At 41.0% G+C, this 20,825-nt stretch overlaps 1 protein-coding gene across 11 annotated transcripts in view; it reads left to right on the forward strand.

The window, feature by feature from the left end:
* grip1 (glutamate receptor interacting protein 1) overlaps nucleotides 1-20,825 on the forward strand; it is a 472,826-nt gene that overhangs the window by 403,028 nt on the left and 48,973 nt on the right. For 10 of the 11 annotated variants that reach the window (XM_072551567.1, XM_072551564.1, XM_072551566.1 and 7 more), the window contains 2 exons: nucleotides 2,827-2,907; nucleotides 18,091-18,160. In XM_072551567.1, coding sequence (XP_072407668.1) covers nucleotides 2,827-2,907; nucleotides 18,091-18,160 — 151 coding nt within the window. The remainder of the gene's footprint in view (nucleotides 1-2,826; nucleotides 2,908-18,090; nucleotides 18,161-20,825) is intronic. The other variant, XM_072551569.1, reaches the window with a different exon arrangement.

A 20,825-nucleotide genomic window follows, 5' to 3' on the forward strand; every position in this document is an offset into this window, starting at 1 on the left:
GGGAAAGTGCCAGAATTGGAGGGTGGGTTGTTTGGGGGCGTGGACCTGACCAGGTAGTCGCGGAGGGAACGGTCTTTGCGGAAGGCGGAAAGGGGTGGGGAGGGAAATATATCCCTGGTAGTGGGGTCTGTTTGGAGGTGGCGGAAATGTCGGCGGATGATTTGGTTTATGCGAAGGTTTGTAGGGTGGAAGGTGAGCACCAGGGGCGTTCTGTCCTTGTTACAGTTGGAGGGGTGGGGTCTGAGGGCAGAGGTGCGAGATGTAGACGAGATGCGTTGGAGGGCATCTTTAACCACGTGGGAAGGGAAATTGCAGTCTCTAAAGAAGGAGGCCATCTGGTGTGTTCTGTGGTGGAACTGGTCCTCCTGGGAGCAGATCCGGTGGAGGCGGAGGAATTGGGAATACGGGATGGGTAGCCATGGGCACACGTATGGGCCCCAGCTCTGCCTGTCTCTTTGTTGGCTACGTAGAGCAGTTGATCTTCCGTAATTACACCGGCACCACTCCCCACTCTTCCTCCACTACATTAATGACTGCATTGGCGCCACCTCGTGCTCCCGCGAGGAGGTTGAGCAATTCATCAACTTCACCAACACGTTCCACCCTGACCTTAAATTTACCTGGACCATCTCTGACACCTCCCTCCCCTTCCTGGACCCCTCCATCTCCATTAATGACGACTGACTTGACACTGACATTTTTAACAAACCCACCGACTCCCACAGCTACCTGGATTACTCCTCTTCCCACCCTATCTCTCGCAAAAATGCCATCCCGTATTCCCAATGCCACCGCCAGATCTGCTCCCAGGAGGACCAGTTTCACCACAGAACACACCAGATGGCCTCCTTCTTTAGAGACCGCAATTTCCCTTCCCGCTTGGTTAAAGATGCCCTCCAACGCATCTCGCACTCCGCCCTCAGACCCCACCCCTCCAACCGTAACAAGGACAGAATGCCTCTGGTGCTCACCTTCCACCCTACAAACCTTCGCATCAACCAAATCATCCGCCGACATTTCCGCCACCTCCAAAACGACCCCACCACCAGGGATATATTTCCCTCCCCACCCCTTTCCGCCTTCCGCGAAGACCGTTCATCCGCGACTACCTGGTCAGGTCCACGCCCCCAAACAACCCACCCTCCCATCCTGGCACTTTCCCCTGTCACCATAGGAACTGTAAAACCTGTGCCCACACCTCCTCCCTCACCTCTATCCAAGGCCCTAAAGGAGCCTTCCACATCCATCAAAGTTTTACTTGCACATCCACTAATATTATTTATTGTATGCTCCCCATGCGGTCTCCTCTACACATTGGGGAGACTGGGCGCCTCCTAGCAGAGCGCTTTAGGGAACATCTCCGGGACACCCGCACCAATCAACCACACCGCCCCGTGGCCCAACATTTCAACTCCCCCTCCCACTCTGCCGAGGACATGGAGGTCCTGGGCCTCCTTCACCGCCGCTCCCTCACCACCAGACGCCTGGAGGAAGAACGCCTCATCTTCCACCTCGGAACACTTCAACCCCAGGGCATCAATGTGGACTTCAACAGTTTCCTCATTTCCCCTTCCCCTACCTCACCCTAGTTCTAAACTTCCAGCTCAGTAACTGTCCCTATGACTTGTCCGGACTTGTCCTACCTGCCTATCTCCTTTTCCACCTATCCACTCCACCCTCTCCTCCTTGACCTATCACCTTCATTCCCTCCCCCACTCACCCATTGTACTCTATGCTACTTTCTCCCCACCCCCACCCTCCTCTAGCTTGTCTCTCCACGCTTCAGGCTCACTGCCTTTATTCCTGATGAAGGGCTTTTGCCCGAAACATTGATTTCGCTGCTCGTTGGATGCTGCCTGAACTGCTGTGCTCTTCCAGCACCACTAATCCAGAACAAACTTCAGGTTGTCCATTTTCTCACATCTCTTCTCAATCTATTTCCCACAGGCATTTGCAGCTGTTGTCTTTACAGAACTCCCCCGTATATTAATTTGTAAGATTCTTTGTTCAAAGTGCACCCTATTATTTTGGGATTACTCCTTCTCAAAACTACCATGTGCTAACTTATGACCTGGCTTTAATGCTGAATCAGGCAAGCTAATTCTGGTACTGCAGATGTATTTATGCCACTGGGTGACCATATAGTGCCACTTCTGACCAGGGGATGCTCCAACAGTTAGAGAGAGAGAGAGTTTTTAAACATAGATAAGTATGGGGCAAGTGTTTCTGAGACTAGGATTGAACAGCTGAAGGTGGTACCCTGTGGTGCGATAAAAAGGGAAGACAACCAAAGACCTGGAATAAAGCAAAATAACAAAATACCCTTGAAGTGTAGTAAGGTTTGAGAAACTTGCAGAGAGATGTGCTACAGCCAATTCTTGGAGACACATAGAAGGACAAGTGAATTTTGAGTTTGCGGCAGATTTAGCTTAACCAGATTTGGGACGTGACCAGTGAGAAGCTGTGAGTTTATGGAAGGAGGAGGATAGGAGACCCAAGAAGAACAGCATTGGAATGGTGAATTGAGGAAGCAGTACAAGTATGGAGAGAACTATCCTTGGGATCAAGGTCTTTCAGAGAGAGCCAGCAATGGATGCTGGTAACAGATAGGAAACTGACTTTAAAATACTGCTCGGTGTGTCAAATAGAAAGGTAAAGTTGAAAGTGATCAGCCTGAGGGGTGGCAAATATGTATTGTACGCCTTTAATGAAACACAAGGAATGTGTAGTTTTGATTGTTTCCACTTCAGAGGTCAGATTATTTTCAAACAATTTTCAAATTTATCTGCACTGAGCTTATTGAACTTCCACATTTCCCTTGTACAGAATCAGTTGTACCAAGCAGTGGCACATTTCATGTGAAGCTACCAAAGAGGAGTGGTGTGGAGCTTGGCATCACCATCAGCTGTGAGTACTTGTGTGAACAATTATATTGAACAAGAACTCTCTACAGATAATGCCATGCATTACCTTTTATGCTGTACAGTTCTGAACATTAAAATTCTTCCTAAGCCACTTATGAGGCGAGCAATCCTGATTATGTACACTGTTATGAAATGATCTTCACAGCCAAACAGTATTTTTGAGCATGTGACTTGTCACAGATAAAGTTGGTTTCTTGCAAGTTTGGCAGTCAGACTGCTACATCTAGATTCTGTGACTCTGGGTTTCGGACTCCCTTCCATGAGTCCATATTGGAAGCATTTACAGACATTGGTTGAAATTGGCAAAAGCTGAGCTTTGATGTCTGTGTTATTGAAGAACTCGTCCATATTTACTGGGGAAAGAACTCTTGTGCAATACTTGCAACAGAATTGTCAATTAAATTTTCAAAAACATTTTCCAACTTCGCCACATAGGTACTGAAACAATTGATCTCCACTGTCTAAGTCACTTAGAGAGGATGCAGTCTTCCAGAAAATGCATGCGCTTTGAGCAAAAGGTTCAAAACATACTTAGAGAGCTAACATTGGACAGTGCCTTAGAAAAAGACTGTGTTGCTTTCTTCAAGAACAATAATGGACTTCTTCCACTTTTCATTTTCGTGTTTATGTTGGTTGTGTTGATGTCTTCTGATTTTAATTTCTTTGTGATGGTACACTAGTTTTTCATTATTACTGCTGCACAAAGAGTAATTGAAACTAGCATTGTTGTAGAATGCTCTGTTAACTTTCATGTAGCTGCACATAGATTAGCTTTCACAAGAGGAAAGAACATTCTAATTCAATGTTAACTTCAAAGCTGATGAATGTATATGTACCTATAAAACCTAGTTCCAGAAAATACTTGGATTTATTACCATTTTATTTAAATGAATCCATTATAACATTGTTTTTCAAATACCAGTGGTTTTTCAGTATAGAACGCAATTTGCTGAAATAAAAGACCTACTTTTTAGATTAGATTACTTACAGGCTCTTTGGCCCAACAAGTCCACACTGACCCGCTGAAGCGTAACCCACCCAGACCCATTCCCCTACACCTAACACTATAGGCAATTTAGCATGACCAATTCACCTAACCTGCACATTTTTGGATTGTGGGAGGAAACCGGAGCACCCGGAGGAAACCCACGCAGATACTGGGAGAATGTGCAAACTCCACACAGAGGCGGCAATTGAACCTGGGTCTCTGGCGCTGTGAGGCAGCAGTACTAACCACTGTGCCACCGTGCCGCCCATTTTTTTTTAAACTCACACACTTGGAAACCTTATGAAGCTTTTGTCATGCACTTTTCAGGATAGATGCAGAAAAACATTTTTTAAGTGGAACAATAATTTGTACTGCATCAGAAACAGGGTGTTGATGGGTTGGAAAGTGGACTGTCATGAATATACCACTGAAGAGTTATCCCATGTCGTTAAATTCGAAAGGCAAGTCCACTCTGATTGGATGAGATGTGCCATAGGAAATCCACCAGCTATTTGTGATACCTCCAAAGTTTTATTGAATTCAGAAGACATAATGATAAAGCATTCATTTTGCCTGCAGAGGGCCTTTTTGATTTGATTTGAATTTGTTATTGTCAAATGTACTGAAATACAGTGAAAAGTATTGTATTGCATACTAACCAGGCAAATCACACCTAACCTAAGTACATCGGGCTAATAGAACAATGCAGAACATACAATATACAAGAGGTCCTTTCATAAGCCTAATAACAGTAGGGGAAAAGAAACTGTTTTTCAATTTGTTGCTACATGTTTTCAAACCTTTGTATCTTCTGATTGACAGAAGAGAGTAGAAGAGAGAATAACTGGGGTGGGAGGGATCTTTGATTACGTTGGCTGTTTTCAAAAGGCAGCAGGAAGTGTAGACTGTGTCAATGGAAGGGACGTTGGTTTTCATGATGGACTGGGCTGCATTCACAACTCTCAATAATTTCTTGTGGTCTTGAGCAAAGCAGTTGCCAAATCAAGCTGTGTGTTTCCGTATAGGATGCTTTCTGTGATGCGTCCATAAAAATTGGAAAGGGTCATTATGGATATGCCACATTTCCTTAGCCTTCTGAGGAAGTGCTTTCTTAACCGTAGCATCAATATGGATGGACCAGGATAGATCGTTGGTGATACTTACTCCTAGGAACTTGAAGCTCTCGATTACCTCCACCTTAGCACCATAGATACTGACAGGACGGTGCCTTGTGCTCTGCTCCCTGAAGTGAATGCCAGCTCTTTTGTTTTCCTGACATTGAGGGAGAGCTTGTTACCACTAAGTGCTCTATCTCCTTTCTGTTCACACTCTTATTGTCATTTGAGACCTGCCGCACTACACTGGTGTCATTAGCAAATTTGCAAATGGAGTTAGAGCTGAATTTAGCCACACAAATATATAAGGAGTATAATAGAGAATGGAGTACACAGCCTTGCGGGGCACCGGTGTTGAGGATTATTGTGGGCAAAGTATTGTCATCTGTCCTTGCTGATTGCACTCTGTGGGTCAGGAAAGCAAGGATCCAGTTGCAGAGTAGGGAGCAGCGTCCTAGGTCCTGGAATTTGGAGATGAATTTTATTGAATTATGGTGTTGAAGGCAGAACTAAAGTCAATAAGCAGGAATCTGACGTAAGTGTCGTTGTTATCCACATGTTTAAGGGATGAATGTAGGGCCATAAAGATTTTTGTGAATACTTCCTCAAGCTGATCCACACAGGATCTGAGCACAAGACCAGGGACTCCAACTGGGCCAGTTGTCTTGCATGAGTTCACCCTCAAGGAAACTGATTTGCCGTCTGTGATGGTGTCTGTGGATACAGGTCCACCCGAGGCTGTCGAGGCGCTGGCATCATTTCACTGAGCTTCTGCTCAAAACGAGCATAGAATACATTGAGCTCATTGGGGAGGAATACATTGTTGTCAGCAATTCGAATTGACTTTGCTTTGTGGCCCATTATATCATCTAAGCCTTGCCACAGTCAACGTGTGTTCAGGAGATTAGTCTGGGGCTCCATTTTTATCAGGAAATGTCCCTTGTTGTCCCTGTTGGACTTGACCCTAATATATAAATATGTTGCTTCTAGCAAACATAAATAAACGACTGCAAGTTCAGCTGATGATCTTAAATTAAATGCTGGTGTAATTTTGGCACACTTGGAATTGTTCACTAAGTACTGGCCAATCACAGAATTGCACTAATAATAGCTTTGGTGTAATTGTTACATGGTGGACCTTGTTTTTCAAGCAGTATGAACTCTGTTTCCTTTGAAATCTGGTATTCTCACATCTGTCCAGATAAATACAGATAACATGTTTCAGGATCATTCTTATTTTGGCAAAATGCACCACCTGTTCAAAACCAGACATATTTCTGTAAAATCTCCCATTCCCATGCATTTTATAAATGTTCGAGGTGATATTTCTAACTGTTGCTATCAGTATCGCAATACTGAGAGGAGATTCCCTTCCATAAGATTAGCTAAACTAGATTTTACTGCAATACCCTTAATACCTCTTCTGAACAGCTTCTAATGCAACTAATTAAGGAGACTGTATATTTACACAGTATCCAAGATGTGCTCTTATTAATACCTTGGATGACTGTAGCAAATTATCCCTATTTTTATATTCCACTCCACTTAAAGTAATCACCGTTCTATTTTCCTTCCGAGTTGTTGTACCTGCATGCTAGCTTTTAAGTAATTCATGACCCAGGGCAAACAGATTGCCCTGTAGCTCAGAATTCTGCAATCTTTCTCTATTTAAATAAAATCCTGCTTTTCCAACTTCTCTGATTGTTGAATTTTGACTATTTCTATCAAATCTCCTCAACCTTCTCGTCAAGGAGAACAACCCCAGCTTCTCCAACCCATGCAAGTTCAGTTTCTCATCTCTGGAGCCATTGATGTAAATCATTTCTGCACATTTTAAATTCCTGCCTAAAACGTTGTACCTCGAACTTCATGCAATTGTCCAATTCAGGCTGAATCAATGTTGTGTGCAAGTCTGTAATAATGTCCTTGCAATAAATTTGTCAAACCATATTTTCCTGTGTCTAAAATTCTACTTTTGGAATATGGCCGATAACATTGGGAGGTGATCCAAGAATGTTATTCTTTCTTTTATGAACTATGGTAGCATCAAATGTATAAGTGTCTGACCCTAAAGAAGGGAAATAGGAGAGCTTTGACTCATTCTAAAACTAGAACCAAGCAAAAACTAAAAAAAATGATTGAAGCAGATGCCAGAATTACTCACTCATTTTGAAATGCAGATGAATGTAACTAGTATGTTACATGCACGACCACGGACTAATGAACTATTATGAGAATTTCACATTAATTCTTATTATACCATTGAGCTCACTTGAATCAATGGTTAACTAACCTGACGTTTTTCTCTCTGGGGGATATCCAATTAAATTTCTTGAAATAATTTTTCTGAAATGATGACACAAATGAAATGGAGTCAGTGAAATTTTTAGAGCTGGACAACATGCATTCAGAATTAATTTATTGAACCAAAAAGCGGCTCAAATTGAACTACTTGATTTAGTTTGCTAATCTGCAGAATAATTTAGCTTTCCATTTTATGTTCTATTCTGAGGTTCACATTCCCATGGCATGGAGTATGCTTCATATTAAAAATGAAAATGTAATCCTTGTCTTGGTGCGCTATTAAGCAATGCAATGAGAGATGAAAATCCAAGTCAACGGTTGGACCACAAATGACTATTGTCAGTTTCTTCGATCAGATGAGGGAAAGTAAGACAGGGTTTGTTGAACACTGTAATGTGCTTTGCTGTCTATGCTCCCAAGTGAACAATGACCATCAGCAAGAGTCAACAAATTCAAGATAAGAAAATGAGAAATTTGAGGCAAGAGGGACAAAACAAACAGAAATTTGTATCGAAATGTATTTGTCAAGCAACATTCAAATCAGGCAAAGATTTGTTCAGGCTCTGTCCTAATTATTGTATTCAAACTGACTGGATTAATGTGTCAATTAAGCAGACCCGGGTAATCATTGTGAAGATGATATACATGCAGTAAATCTCAAATGTTATATGAAAATAAATATTTGGTCACTGATAAGCTACTGATGTTTTCAGTACTTGATGACTGGAGACCAATAGTTCTAAATCTTACTCTTCCTATACTTAGGCAAGCTCTGGGTGCTGTTTTCTCTTGTCTTTATAATGAATTGCTTTCTTCTTTCTCAAATATTGAAAGCAAACAACCAATTATTAATGTTCCTAGTACATGAATGATTTCCTGAAAAAGAGAGAATGCAAACCAGCCTGTTGGTACTTACTTTGGCAGCATGGTGGCTCAGTGGTCAGCAATGCTGAATCACAGTGCCAGGGACCTCCGGTTCAATTCCAGCCCCTGGTGATTCTGTCATGTGGAGTTTGTACATCCTGTTTTCCTCTGGGTGTTCTGGTTTCCTCCCACACAGTCCACAGATGTGCAGGTTAGGTGGATTGGCCATGCTAAATTGTCCATAATGTGCAGGCTCAGTGGATTAGGCATGGGGATGCAGGTTATAGGGTAGGGGTTTGGGTCTGGCTGGGATGCTCTTCAGAGGATCAGTGTGAATTCTGGCCTGCTTCCATGCTGTACGGATTCTACCATTTTATTTAAGATTAATATGTGCTACTTTAAAGATGGTTAATATGCAAGAGCTGTAGAAATTGTAAAAAAAATACTGCTTTAAATTATAGAATGGAAACAAATGTCAGTCCATTATGGATGGATATTAACCAAACTATTTAACTTTGAGATCAATAACAGAAAATTGTTATCTTAAAGCCACTGGAACACATAAAACAGTTATTAAAACATGTATTATGGCAGACTGCGACAGTATTCCCAATTGGTTAATCATGAACAAAAAAACTGAAAGAGCTGTGGATACTGGCAATCAGAAACAAAAACAAAAACAGAAATTGCTGGGGAAACTCTGGTCTGGCAGCATCTGTGGAGAGAAATCAGAGATAACATTTCAGGCCCAGCAACCCTTCTTCAGAACATATGATATTTTGTTGCTTGGGCCTAAGCATACCCTCCTCAATGGGTGTGATCAGAAAGGTCTCTGAGTGTACTCATCCATACAATCATGATTTAGTGAGAACTTCCACTTCCATATGATCGGTATCCTAAGAAAATTTACAACATGTTGAATGCAGCGTAACTCTGTTTTAGCAGCATACTAATGTTATAATTACGGCTAAGCGCCCTCATGGAAAAGCTCATTTTATCATTTTTTTTACTCTGCGTATCTGATCCAGTTAAAATCAGTGGTAATAACATCATAACATGGTAGAACCTTGCATTCAGTTTATGTGAGAGAAGCTTGGGTCAGAAACAACTATCATAAAGTGAGTATTTACAAAGGATGGAGGCAGAGGCAGCTGGAGTGGACTGGAAAAATACTTTAGCAGCCAAGGCAGTTGAGAGAATAATGAGGATCCAGGAAATGGTAGAGCAATTGAATAAATACTTCGCTTCAGTCTTCACAGTAGAAGACACTAATAGCATTCCATAAATATAAAATAATCAAGAGATAAAGGGTGGAGAGGAAATTAATGTTGCTCTGGTCTTACCAAACCTTACGGCTATTCTCTCATGAGAGAGAGTGAGGAGAGAACGGGTGGTGGTTTAACCTGGGGATCACCATACCTCAGGCAAGGAGAGTGGTTGAGAAGGAGAGTCTTTCACGGTAACCTCAGCCAGTGTGAAAATTGAATTCAGTGTGTCACTCTGCATTGCAAACCAAATGTTTTATTAGCTTCTCTCTTAATATGAGCATAATTTATCTCACAATCTGAAAATTTAAATTTTAAGCCAAGGATTTTAAGTTTTTAATTGTCTGGCTTCCCAAGTGTGTGAATGGTTTGATTGATTGGTTGCCTGCTTATTTGTTGACAACTCTACTGCTACATCCCCTTTTGAGGGGATGCTAGATTTAAACTACAGTCTGTAAAGGGAAATTCCTCTCTCGGGGATTTTAGAGCCTTTCTGGGCAGCTTTCTTCAAGGTCAATGGCAAACGCACTCTCATTGTTACTGCCTGCCAAAGTCTAGGTACATATCTCCAACCTACCATTGGAAAAGAACTATGTTGAAGTTGTGTTACGGCTCAGGGATGCCTGTCTGGTTCCCTAACCTCCCTTTCATGTGGTTTTAGCACTAATTATCATAATGTAGCTCAGCAAAACTCATTCAGTAGTGCAATTCATGGCTCATTAATTAAGCAGTTTGATTTTCAATGACTCACTTTGTTAATAACTTGCCAATAACAAATTAATGTACCTTGTGGAGAGCACCTGCTTTTCACAAGTCGATATACGCCAAGTATCTTATTCTGGAATGAATTTGAAAAGGCATCAACTTTAGGCTGCACAGGCAGAATTCCTTCAGGTCATCACTTGTAGTGAAATCATGAATTCACTTTTTAACCATCTTTAAGATGTTATTATAATTAAAGCAAAGCTGATCGTCCCTCTGACGCTCCTTTTCCATTAGCGTTGGAAAGAATTTGAAACTGGGGATACTTAATTATTAATAGTGTTTTATATTGCTTTCATGTTAGCTGATAATTTTCATCTTGAATAATAAGGGTGTCACTCATCTCTGTAGTTAAACAACACAAATGATCAGCAAAGTCTACCTCCAGTTAGAGATAACGTTCATTAATCAGGTAATGCTGGTAGCTAAAATGTATTCCAACATTTTTAGACTTTTTCCCTCTGACTAAGGATCTTGAAATAGCGAGGAAGATGTGCTTCAGAGAGACTATTGTGCCAAACGTCGTCATCATATTACAAACTTTCTTTCTGACTTTGTATGTTTAGTCAACCTGTTCAGGTATGCCATGAACCACCTCTGGAGCAGGTGGGGCTTTAATCTGGACTTCTTGGTCCACAGCTAGGGAAACTACAACAGCCCTTCCTTGCTACTGCTTATGTCATTTCCCACAGCCAGGTTCTGTCCCTCATCACTCCTGTCAGTGATCTATACTGATTCCTGTTGGCCACAATGCTTCACATTTGAAGTTCTCATTCTCCATCCCTTCCTCATTGTATCTGAAACACATCTTTTTGCCATTTCAAGGACCTTCGTCACAGGGAGGAAGTCAGCCACGAGAGTATTGGAATCAAAAACATTTCAAAGCATCTGAAGGGGCTAAAGAAGTATTAAAATTTCGTCCTTGGAGGCTAGTTTTGATTTTTCTGTGTCAGAGTCTATTCTGAATAAACAATTCAACCAGGCATGATCTAGTCTTGAAAAATTGAAGGAACATTCATGTCTAACGACAAAGCTTCATCCTTCATTCAGACACCCACCATCCTGATTTTTTTTTCAAAAATGTTTTTCTTCTTGTGCCCTCTAATCCTTCTCCCACTAAATTATCATGAAGAATTAAACAAATTCCCTGGAATTTAGTGGTTTAAGGGATGATTTTTATCAAAGTTTTCACATTCTGGAATGCCGAACCAGAGGACACAACTTAAAAATACGGGGTAGACCATTTAGGACAGAGATGAGGAGAAACTACTTCACCCAGAGAGTGGTGGCTGTGTGGAATGCTCTGCCCCAGAGGGCAGTGGAGGCCCAGTCTCTGGATTCATTTAAGAAAGAATTGGATAGAGCTCTTAAAGATAGTGGAGTCAAGGGTTATGGAGATAAGGCTGGAACAGGATACTGATTAGGAATGATCAGCCATGATCATATTGAATGGCGGTGCAGGCTCGAAGGGCAGAATGGCCTACTCCTGCATCTATTGTCTATTGTCTATTATTGAGGCGAACAGATCATGTAGATTAGAGACAAAGTATTTCCACCTGGTTGGGAAGTCTAAGGTTAGGAAATCTGGTCTAAGACAGAGCTAGACATTTCGAGATTTAAATTAGGAAATACTCCGACATGCAGAAGTGCAATAAAAGTTTGGGACTTCCTGCAGAAATGGAAGCTGCTCAATCAATTATTCATTTTAAATTGGAGGTTGGGAAATTTTAGTTAACCAAAGCTGCTTTGAGATAGGATGCACAGACAAATATATAGACATATTGGCCATGATCTCATTACACAACAAAACAAGCTTTGACAGCTAAATGGTTTACTTTCTGTTCCTATGTCTTGTTTCACATGAATCATAAACTTTCTTGCGCTTATTATTCTTGAATCATATCAGTGTTGTGAAATTTTCCTGACAGTATGAAACATGGTCTACTCTGCTGCAGTAATGTAATTCTACATTCTCGGGTACAAATAGCTTACCAATGTAAATGTAATTCAACTTGTACAAGTCGGCCTACTATGAATTACTACTGGTTTACTTCATTTTTAGAGAAGTGCATCTTATCATCTTTACAGGTGTGCTGGTATCATGTTTACATTACTGGGCTAGTAAATGTGATGATACTGCTCCTTTAACAAGATTATGTTGTCCTTGTTTTTTTTTCAGGAGATCGTAAAAACACAAGTTCTGAAAAATCTGGAGTTGAAGGGCTTTCGGTCCAATTTAATTATAGCTAACAAATACTGCCTCAGGCAAAAGGCTTTCAAGTTTTAAAACAAGCACTTGTACTTGTTTTAAAGGGGAATGGCCAGTTCTCCCAGCTCAGCTTTACTATGGTTCAGTTTGGTCTGGCCTGTCACTGAAAGCAGTCAGGCAGCTGTAAAAGCTGCTGAACCCAAAACAGCAGGTCCCGGCTGATCCTCCTCACTCCCTGACATCTCTCCTTTTAGACCCTGTGTTTGATTTTACCTTTGTGCCAAGGGTTTATGGGGATTGTTGCGAGTATTTGGAACAACATCTTTAAGCTGGGATGATCTGTTGGGTTTCGGATAGATTAAGTTCTTCAGTATTCTGTTCTCTTCTGTTTGTGTTTCATTCGGTAAACTTGTAAATAAACTCTGCTTTGTTTTAAAACTAAGTGGTTTGACCAGCTGCTTCTGGAATATCTGTGTTACACCTGTTTAAAACAATTAGCAAAGCTCGGGTCTGGGCTATTTTCTTGAATTGTTTGAGGGGGTCTGGCCTGATCCATAACATAAGCCATAGATCTCAGTTGAAATCTCATTATGGCAGCTGTAGAATTTAAGGGCAAAGAATCAAATGAGTCTAGCAGAGAAAAAACTTAAATTATTATAAATACCCATCTGGTTCATTAATACCCTTTAGGGATGCAAATCTATCATCCTTGACCACTCTGAGCAATAAATGACCTCCTTTCCCTGATGCTGTGGTTGACTTTTAGCCACTGCCTTGCTTAGCTCAGTAAAACCACTCCGCTGTTTTCATGAAGGTAACACACCATCACCACCTTGAAGGCCATTAGGAACAGACAGGTAAATTGCCAGTAGTATGCATGTCCCTTGAATGGATTTTAAACAGTGTTATAATTTGTGCATATTACATGCAGGGATTGCATTGGCAACACAGAAGTCCCCAAGACCAGCGAGTATAAGCCTGAATCATTACTGCTGACGCCTGCTATGTATTTTCCTGGTTTGGTTTCATAATTACCCACTGACAGATTTGAAGTTGAAATGACATTTGAAAGTCCTGAGTTTCTTTAAAATATTGAGGTTCAGAGGTTTCTCACCTTCTTGTGAATTAAATGCAGACAACTAGAATTGCAACAAGAGAGTTAAATTCCCATAGCTCAGTAGTTGGCCCTTTAAAATTAAGTTCTGATTCTCATTTTTTAAATAAAGTAAAATACTGATGAATTTCACATCACCAACACTCTAATGTGATTCATTTGGACTGATCAGCATATTTAAAATGGCTGGTGTTTTCCATAAATATTGTGTGTTTCAATTTACATGTTGCTGCGCAGATAAATCGCACATGCTGTTATAGTTCATATATTAATGATACTGAATCACAGATGAAAGCTAATGTAGCACTATGAAACCTGACTTGGAATAACTTCTGACAGAAACCATTAAGGCATAAATATTAAGCATGTGTGTCGGTTCTAGATTGTTAACAAATTTTATAATATTAGATCTCGAACACATGTAAAGGAAAAAGATTGGTTTTGAAATGGTTAGATGATTGGATTTAATTGAAATCTGAAAATGTGAACCTTGTACAATGTATAAATGTCATCTTAAACCCTGAGATTACAGACCGGAATTCTTTTTGGTATAAATAAAATCTCCACTACAATCAAACGTGGCTAGGAGGCACAACTAACATCTGTACTGACTTTAAGGTTGCTCAACATTGTTGCATTGAAGCCATTAAGCTATTTTTGCTTGCTGTGATTGATGGTTAAATAGTCGGTACGTCAAAATCTCAACTCTGACCTAGCCCACATGGTGTGTACATGGTGCATGAGTAGCTTTTGGTGAACTGTGCTCTCCATATTTAACCTGCCAGGACTCCATCAGCACGCAGCCGCCCACCTGCCTTTGCAGTCTGAGATCTAATGAAACTGGAAAAGTCATGAGTTGATAATGGCATTGGTGTCACTTATTAATTATCACTCCTAGGATTGAAAAGTCTGCACATTTGCCTAAACCTAGCATCAAAAACTGGGAGCAACCATCTTTGGGTCAACAGAGTGAAGAGATGCAGAAGATTTTTAAAAATCCAATCTAATCACTGGTCCCTGACTTGCGACTGAATCGCCTGTCATGTATCAGATGTTATTGTTGATGTAGGGTTTCATAATTGCAAACACAATCAGATACCCAAAGGTTCTACTGGCTGTTCCAAATTATCATCCTGCAGCTGATTCAGTCCTATCCACTACTGCCGTACTGGGATAGTTCCATCACAGAAGCTGAATGTTTCTTTCATGACAGGACAGAACAGGATAAGCTACTAATTTGGGTGTGATTCAAGGTAGCAAAATATACTGAGAGAAGAGTGGACATCCAAAGATTAAAAAGTTGTGAAATGTACTTGTGGAGGAGGGTGGAGCAGGTCACTTGGAGAAAACATGAACAAAGAAAACATTCTCAAGTTGGTGACAGAGAAAAGGTGATTCTTGTATATCATCAACAAATCAAGGTTGGGGTTAATCAGGGTTAAGGTTTTCAAACCTGCGGAAGGAGTTGATTATTGATTATTAGAGGGATGCAGGTGAAGAGAAAGAGATTGCTGATGTGAGACAGGTCAGGATTGGAGGCTTCTATGAGAAGCTAATGAGGGAAGCATGAGACTTGGAAAAGTGGAGAAATGTGCAGAAAGCCTGCGATCCAGCAGGTCACTGCACCACGATTTATGACTGGTATACCTTTGCCATTTTACTTCAGCATTCAAGCCTGTAACCTTACCCTGACTCTCTTCAAATAAGCCTTTTTCATCTGGGCTGACATTCAGATCTTTGGCATAATGTCAACAGCAGTTACCATCTCTGCAGTTGATCCTCAAGACTACTGAATGTGAATGTTTGTGGTGGAGGGTTAGGATAGCAGTGGACGTTCTTTTCTGTACCGAGGTATCCTTTCACTTGACGAATAATTACACGGTGCTCAATCATCTCGCGGGGTTAACATTCTCTCCACAGTTGCATTGCTCTGGAATTTTGCTGTGTAAACCTCTGATATGCTCTCCCCTGAGCTTCTGTAGGTGTTTAACTGTCTCCTCGAACTATCAACTAGCATTCAATCGATAAATCAATTCTGTAGGTCAGCACTCAGTAGTGTGTAGAATTCACTGCTACAGCTGAAAAGGATTGACAAACAGAGGGCATTAATCAACGAGGTAAAAACAATAACTGCAGATGCTGGAAACCAGATACTGGATTAGTGGTGCTAGAAGAGCACAGCAGTTCAGGCAGCATCCAACGAGCAGCGAAATCGACATTTCGGGCAAAAGCCCTTCATCAGGAATAAAGGCAGTGAGCCTGAAGCATGGAGAGATAAGCTAGAGGAGGGTGGGGGTGGGGAGAGAGTAGCATAGAGTACAATGGGTGAGTGGGGGAGGGGATGAAGGTGATAGGTCAAGGAGGAGAGGGTGGAGTGGATAGGTGGAAAAGGAGATAGGCAGGTCGGACAAGTCCGGACAAGTCAAGGAGACAGTGCTGAGCTGGAAGTAAACAGAGGGCATTGCCCAAGAAACATTCAGCAATTGAAATATTTTCCAATCACCCTGTACACAAACGTCATTACATACTTCTGGACCAGGTGGGACTTGAACTTGAGCCTCATAGCTCAGAGATAGAGACACCACTATTATACTACAAGAGCCCCACAGTCAACAATTGGGAGCTAATTCCTAAATAGTGTACAGTTGATCATTTCTAGGATGCTATAACCCTGGAGTTCATTTGTGTCTATGTATAATGTTCTGGCCAATTTGTTTAATAGAATTCTTAGTTTTTGCTGAGTGACCACATTTCTGATTTGTTAGGTAATGGACAGTAATTCCATTCGTTATGCACAAAAGAGCATCACACTTATTTGTGGTGTTGTTAATGCAGGTTTATCAATTAATATTTGAATTTAATACAAAGAAATTTTTGTTTGGTAAGCAATATTGATGTCCATTTTGTAGAGGTGACCTATTCCTTGCATGTGAACAAGAAATTGAGTGCTTTTATGTCAGATGCATAATAGAATCATAAGTGAACTTCTGAGATTCAGGATTTTTGAAACTAACTATGGAAAACTGAATGCACATAAACCGTTTCCTTTGAGTGATTTGTTAGAAACTGTTACTCTGTACGGGAATGAAATGTGAGCATAGAGAAATATTTCCATCTAAACAACTCATCGTCTCATTTTTTTTTTTGCTTTGATTAAGTGAATTTTATTTATAACGCAAGCTTTTTATTTTAATAAAAGATTACTCATTTTCTGGGATGTGAGTATTACTGTCAAGGCCAGCATATGTTGCCAACTAATTGCCCTTCAATCTAGTGGCCTGCTGGGCCATGTCAAATAGAGGGCAGTTTAAAAATCAATCATTCTGTAGTAGGCATGCAATCGTGTAGGATAGATACCATCCTTACCAGATTGGTGAACCAGACATGTTTTCATGACAATTGAGACTCGTTTTTATGTTCCAGTTTTGTTAATTGAGCTTAAATTCCACCAGCTGCCATGGTGGGAATGGAACCCCTGTCCCCAGGTGCCTATGGATCACTGGTCCAGTGATATATTACCACTACACCACCATCTCCCATAGTACTCCCATTGCAAAGATCATGAGAACATAAGAAATAGGAGCAGGCATAGGCTATCTGGCCCATCGTGCCTGCTATGCCACTCAATAAGATCATGGCTGATCTTTTTGTGGGCCCAGCTCCATGAGGCACTTCACTGGAGTATTATTCATTTTGCCTGCACTCCACTACTTCATCTCTCCATTTCTGGTGATACTAACTCATGCTGAGATATAATTCTCCAGTAACTGATCATTTTATACTATCTAACTCAGTTGTCTATTTTTAGTGTGAGCTTAACCAGCGAGTGCTGCAATGCAATTCAGTTGTGTGTTCATTGGAGCCAAACCCTATCTTTGCCCAAATTATATGTACGTGCACTTTCCGTGAATATTACTGAATATTGATTAAAAGTAGAGACTTTCTAGCTTCCTTCAACTTCTCCTCCTCCTGACATACAAGGAGCAATAATCCTGGCTGAATTTGCCCAATGCCAAACAGATTGGGAATCTGGTTTACACTTATGCAAGTGAGCAACAATGAGTTAATAAAGTAATGAAAATGTTTGGGAGCCAGATTTGTTTCACAACACCTAAAAAGCCTCAACAATAAATTACACTGGCCGGGTATGATGTATCATTTTGGTTCTTCAGCCATTCCTATCTCAATCTAAGTACCTTTTTGTAATATTTCCATTGGCTGACGTCAAATTAAATGGCCTTTTAATTGTTTAATTTTGAGAAAACTTATAGATTGCAGTAATCTTTCTTGAGTTTGATCAGCCTTCTTTGGGCAAGACTGTGGTCACTTCCCAAAAAACGTTAAATTATTTTGATAATCCTTTCATTCTCTTTCATTTAATTTTTCCTCCATCACTGAAAGCACAGCACACTCTAGTGTTCAGTTACCCATGTGCACGTGTCTGAAGATTTTGTTTCAAAACTAAACAGTAACTATTAGTGAACAAACTTTTATTTGTTTTGGAAAACTGTTGCATTACTTAAAAATCCATTTCTATCCTCACAGCACCTGCCAGCAGAAAACCGGGAGATCCACTCATTATTTCAGACATTAAGAAAGGAAGTGTTGCACACAGGTGAGCTTTGTTACTTTAAAATAAAATGGGTCATCAAATGCATTGAATTATCTATTCATAAAAGGACCAAATGTAAAACAAGATGTCTGTAAATGAGACTAATGATAAGTCCTATACAGTTGTGCCGCAGCTTGGATGAAGTTCATTTACATTTTGGCCAAACATAGGAACAACAAATTACCTTGCAGTTAAAGAGGTTTCAGTTTTCCCACAATCTGTTGATATCTATAATGTGAGCATGATTTCAGTAACAATTTATTATAAGCTCTTCCTATCATCTGTCCATTCTTTCTGTGGGGAAAAAGTGAGGTTATGCACTTTGGCAGGATGAAGAGAGGAGCCGTGTATTATTTTAAATTGAGGGAAACTGCAGAAATCCACAGCATGGAGGTATTTAGGGGTCCTTGTATAAATTGCAAGAAGCTAGTTTCAAATTCTGTAGGCAAATGGGAAGGCAAGTGGAATGTTGGCCTTAATTTTAATAAGACCATAAGAAATAAGCTTGGAAGTATGGCCATTCAGCCCATCGAGTCCACTCCGCCATTCAATCATGGCTGATGGGTATTTCAACGCCACTTACCTGCACTCTCCCCATATCCCTTAATTCCTTGCAAGATTAAGAATTTATCAATCTCTGCCTTGAAGACATTTAACATCCCAGCCTCCATTGTGCTCCGTGGCAGTGAATTCCACAGGCCCACCACTCTCTGGCTGAAGAAATGTCTCCTCACTTCCGTTGTAAAGTGACCCCCACTAATTCTAAGGCTGTGCTCATGAGTCCTAGTATCCCCACCTCTCAGAAATAATTTCCCAGTGTCCACCCTTTCTAAGCCAAGCATTATCTTGTAAGTTTCTATTAGATCTCCCCTCAACCTTCTAAACTCTCTAAAGAATACAATCCCAGGATCTTCAGCCGTTCATCGTATGTTAAGCCTACCATTCCAGGGATCATCCGTGTGAATCTCTGCTTGACACGCTCCAGTGTCAGTATGTCCTTCCTGAGGTGTGGAGCCCAAAACTGGACACACTGTTCTAAATGGGGCCTAACCAGAGTTTTATAAAGTCTCAGTAGCACATTGCTGCTTTTACATTCCAACACTTTTGAGATAAATGACAACATTAAATTTGCTTTCTTAACCACGGTCTCAACCTGCAAGTCAACTTTTAGAGACTCCTGGCCTAGCACTCACAGACCCATTTGTACTTTGGCTTTATGAATTTTCTCACCTTTTTAGAAAATAGTCTGTCCCTGTGCTCTTTTTTTTTTCCGAAGTGCAAGACCTCACATTTGCTCACGTTGAATTTCATCAGCCATTTCTTGGACCACTCTCCTAAACTGTCTAGATCTTTCTGCAACCTCCCCACCACCTCAGAACTACCTGCATGTCCACCTAACTTCATACCATCAGCGAACTTTGCCAGAATGCCCCCAGTCTCTTCATCTAGATCATTTAAATATAAAGAGAACAGCTGGGCCCCAACACTGAACCCTGTGGGACACCACTTGTCACCAGCTGCCATTTCAACTCTCTGCCTTCTGTCAGACAGCCAATCCTCAATCCATGCCAGTAGCTCACCTTGAATGCCATGGGCCCTCACCTTACTCAGCAGCCTCCCGTGAGGCACCTTATCAAAGGCCTTTTGGAAGTCTAGGTAGATGACATCCACTGGGTTTCCCTGGTCCAACCTACTTGTTACCTCTTCAAAGAATTCAAACAGGTTTGTCAGGCATGACCTCCCCTTACTAAATCCATGCTGACTTGTTCTAATCTGACCATGCACTTCCAAGAATTTAGAAATCTCATCCTTAACAATGGATTGTAGAATTTTACCTACAACCGAGGTTAGGCTAATCGGCCTATAATTTTCCACCTTTTGTCTTGATAATTTTCCAATCATCTGGGACTTTCCCTGACTCCAGTGACTTTTGAAAGATTACAACCAATGCCTCCGCTATTTCTTCAGTCACCTCCCTCAGAACTCTAGGATGTAGCCCATCCGGGCCAGGAGATTTATCAGTTTTTAGACCTTTTTAGCTTATCGAGTACTTTCTTCTCTGTAATGGCCACCATACTCAACTCTGCCCCTCGACTTATTGGGATATTACTCACATCTTCCATTGTGAAGACTGACACAAAGTATTTATTAATTTCTTCATATTTCTTTTATCTCCCATCATAGCCTTCCTGCATCAATTTGGAGCAACCCAGTCTCTACTTTTGCCTCTCATTTGTTTCTTATGTATCTTTTACCATCATTTCTAATATTACTGGCTAGCTTACCTTCATACTTGATCCTTATTTCTCTCCTTGTTATCCTCTGTTTGTTTTTGTAGTCTTCCCAATCTCCTGATTTCCCAGTGCTCCTGGCCACTTTATAGGCTCTCTCTTTTTCTGTGATACATTTCCTTAGTTCCTTCGTCAGCCATGGTTGTCTAATTCCAACCCCCAACCACCTGGGTAATCTTTCTTTTCTTTGGGACATACCTCTGTACTGTGTCCTCAGTTACATCCAGAAACTCCTGCCATTGTTGCCCCACTGTCTTCCCCACTAGGCTCTGCTTCCAGTCGATTTTCGTCAGTTCACCATTACATCCGATTTTGCCTTCTCTATTTCGAACTGCAGACTGAACTCTACTGTATTATGATCGCTGCCTCCTAAGTGT

This window comes from Chiloscyllium punctatum, chromosome 32 (genome assembly GCF_047496795.1).
Source record: "Chiloscyllium punctatum isolate Juve2018m chromosome 32, sChiPun1.3, whole genome shotgun sequence".
Lineage (NCBI taxonomy): Eukaryota > Metazoa > Chordata > Chondrichthyes > Orectolobiformes > Hemiscylliidae > Chiloscyllium > Chiloscyllium punctatum.